Source organism: Poecilia reticulata, unplaced genomic scaffold (assembly GCF_000633615.1).
Source record: "Poecilia reticulata strain Guanapo unplaced genomic scaffold, Guppy_female_1.0+MT scaffold_190, whole genome shotgun sequence".
NCBI lineage: Eukaryota > Metazoa > Chordata > Actinopteri > Cyprinodontiformes > Poeciliidae > Poecilia > Poecilia reticulata.
In genome coordinates, this window is record NW_007615019.1 from 43,562 (window position 1) to 46,391 (window position 2,830).

Below are 2,830 nucleotides of genomic sequence, written 5' to 3' on the forward strand. Positions count from 1 at the left end.
TGTCAGTACCAGCATACCAAACTGAAGCAGGATCATCTGAAGATCCGTTTATGAAACAGATTCTTGAGAATCGGCTTTTTGTTTTACATCTCGGTGAGCAGCTAACAGAACCACGGTTAATGATTTCTTTCTCAAACAGATGGAAGTTCCTCCAGAGGGAGAGGAGGACACAGCAGGGCCTCTGGGATCCAGCTGTCTGTCTCTGAAAAGTGATCGGTCCAAAAAAGATCCTCCAAACTTTAGTAATGACCCTGAGCCCTGTGGGTCAAAGTAAGAAACCAGTTTCTGAATAATCTTACTTATCTTTTTTGACTTGAGACATATGTTCTGTCCAAGGTTGTTTTCTTTGTTTCTGTCCTTACCAGCATCAGGTATGTCTTGTTTAAGTCTTTTTCTTATGTTTATGTTGAACCACTGCTGTGTGATTCTTTTAGTTTCAGAACTCAGTTTGCTCGAGTCTGAAAGCATCGCTCCGTACTGCTCCAGGTGGTTTTGCAGCAGGTTCAGGCACTTGTTGACAACATGCTTCATATCTGAAACATCTTTACTGTTGTAGATATTGCTTTGTCTCACACTGAACTATTTAACAGTTTCATGAAAAAACACAATCTTTCTATGGTATAAATCCATAGGTTTGTGGTTAACTCGGAACAAGTCAACCAAATATTTCAAAGAACATTTTGAAATTATATAAAAATGTCTTGTCATGGACTCTTGGGTCATTTTTGGTTTTATTTCAATTCTTTAATTACATTAATTATAAACTATATTTAAATGCCAGTGATGTTTTTAGTGAATAGGTTTTCTTGCTACAAACATAGTTAGAATGAAGCAGCAGTGATGTTAGACATGATCTGTCAAACATCTTCTGGTGTTCAATCAGTACTATAACACTAATTTTTTGTTTCAGAGGTCAGCTCCACATACAAACATCAGCAGCTTCAGGACCCAGCTGTGTGTCTCTAAAGTCCATGGAATCACCTCTGGCCTTTAGCCAAGAACCTGCATCATCTAGAACAAAGTAAGGCAATTTTCCTTCTCTGATGGGAAAAATTAGCTTTTTGAGATGAATCTCAGGTGTGACAATTAGTCAGCAGTGTCACACCCTGATATTTCTCATCAAGAATATCTTTATCTAATGAAGAACTTTCTTCACAGACGGAAGAAGAGGAGTGGTGATTATATGGAGGACCAGCCATCCTGCTGTGCTTTGTGCCAGCATGGCTTAAAGGATCCGGTCTCTACCTGTTGTGGCCACTGGTTCTGCAGACAGTGCATGACCTCACACACGGACCCATTTTCTTCAGTAGGACACTCCTCTTGTCCCCAGTGCGGAAAAAGATCTAGAATCATAGCTGGTCAGCAGATGGGCAATCAGAGCAGCACTCTCCATAGTAAGACATTTCTCTGATACTGTTTTGTCTCATCAATAAGTTCATGTCTTGTAGATTTCTTTTAGTAAGCTATGCTTCCATGCCTTTGTACAGTTTTCAAGACAATGAGCAAATAAGTGGTCTCCATTCAAATTAGCTTATTTGTTAATCTGCATGTCATAAAGTGTCAAAGCACTTTAAAAAGCAATTTATAGAAATAATCAATTAAGTCCAATCATGCAGAAAGTTTCAAAGCACATCAAATATATTCTCATCCATTGCTACAAAATAATTTATTGTAATTAGTAAAAGAAAATTCTAATTAAGGAAACCAAGCTAATTGATTCAGGTGACTGACTTTGCAGCAGTCATTCATCCTGAAGCAGAATTTAAAAGTGAGAAGTTGGTGGCATCATGTAGCTTTCTCTTTAGCAATCCCTCTGACTAAGCATGTATGTGATGTCAATAGAACATAGAGCTCTCAGTATGCTTCCTGTTTGGACCACAGGTTTTCTAGAAATGAGCTTTTTCATTCAAAGTGAGGCGAATACTGGCTCTTCAGATAAGACTAGGCTTTCTCCAAAATGTTAATAATTTATCAGTGAACATTTTGACTGGCTGTCTCGTTTTCTTGATGACAGTGAGACAACCAGAGGCGAAATGAATGTATATGGTCAAATTCTGCTGTAAATGGTGAGATCAGGGAGGAGACGAGAGAAAATTAGTCTAACTTTTTTTTTTCCACACTAAAGTAACACGAGCATATGGGGACATGAACACATTTTCAGAATTTTCTAGACATGATTCATGATTTGAAGAATGGCGCTATACTTCAGCTTAGCTCAATTTCTGGAGCTAACCTATTCTGCCCCTTGGAAGGCACTAGTCCATAGTTCCTGGTATCTTTTTTTAAATCTTTTTTTTAAAGGTTATGTCGGCTCTAGTGGCCTTTATTTGAAAGTAGTTCGACAGGAAAGAGGGCAATCAGAGAGGGAAGACATGCGGCAAAATGTCGACAGGATGGGAATCAAACCTGTGACCACCACCATCGGACCTCAATACGTGGGTTGTGCTATGCCCCTGCGCCACCACAACTCCCCTAGTTCCTGGTATCCTAATGTTTGACCAAACCAAAGGATGTCAGCAGGAGGAGAAGAAAAGACAAATGACGAATTAAAAATGTTAGGTATTTTTAAAATGCACTGCTCAAAAAAATAAAGGGAACACTCAAATAACACATCCTAGATCTGAATGAATGAAATATTKTCATTGAATACTTTGTTCTGTACAAAGTTGAATGTGCTGACAACAAAATCATCAATGGAARTCAAATTTATTAACCAATGGAGGCCTGGATTTGGAGCCACACACAAAATTAAAGTGAAAAAACACACTACAGGCTGATCCAACTTTAATGTAATGTCCTTAAAACAAGTCAAAATGAGGCTCAGTATTGT

At 38.4% G+C, this 2,830-nt stretch overlaps 1 protein-coding gene across 1 annotated transcript in view; it reads left to right on the plus strand.

Annotated features, from left to right (window-relative positions):
* Window positions 1–2,393: 2,393 nt before the first annotated feature.
* LOC103460169 (NACHT, LRR and PYD domains-containing protein 12-like) overlaps window positions 2,394–2,830 on the plus strand; it is an 8,186-nt gene continuing 7,749 nt past the window's right edge. The window contains exon 1 of the mRNA XM_008402231.1: window positions 2,394–2,492. Coding sequence (XP_008400453.1) covers window positions 2,394–2,492 — 99 coding nt within the window. The remainder of the gene's footprint in view (window positions 2,493–2,830) is intronic.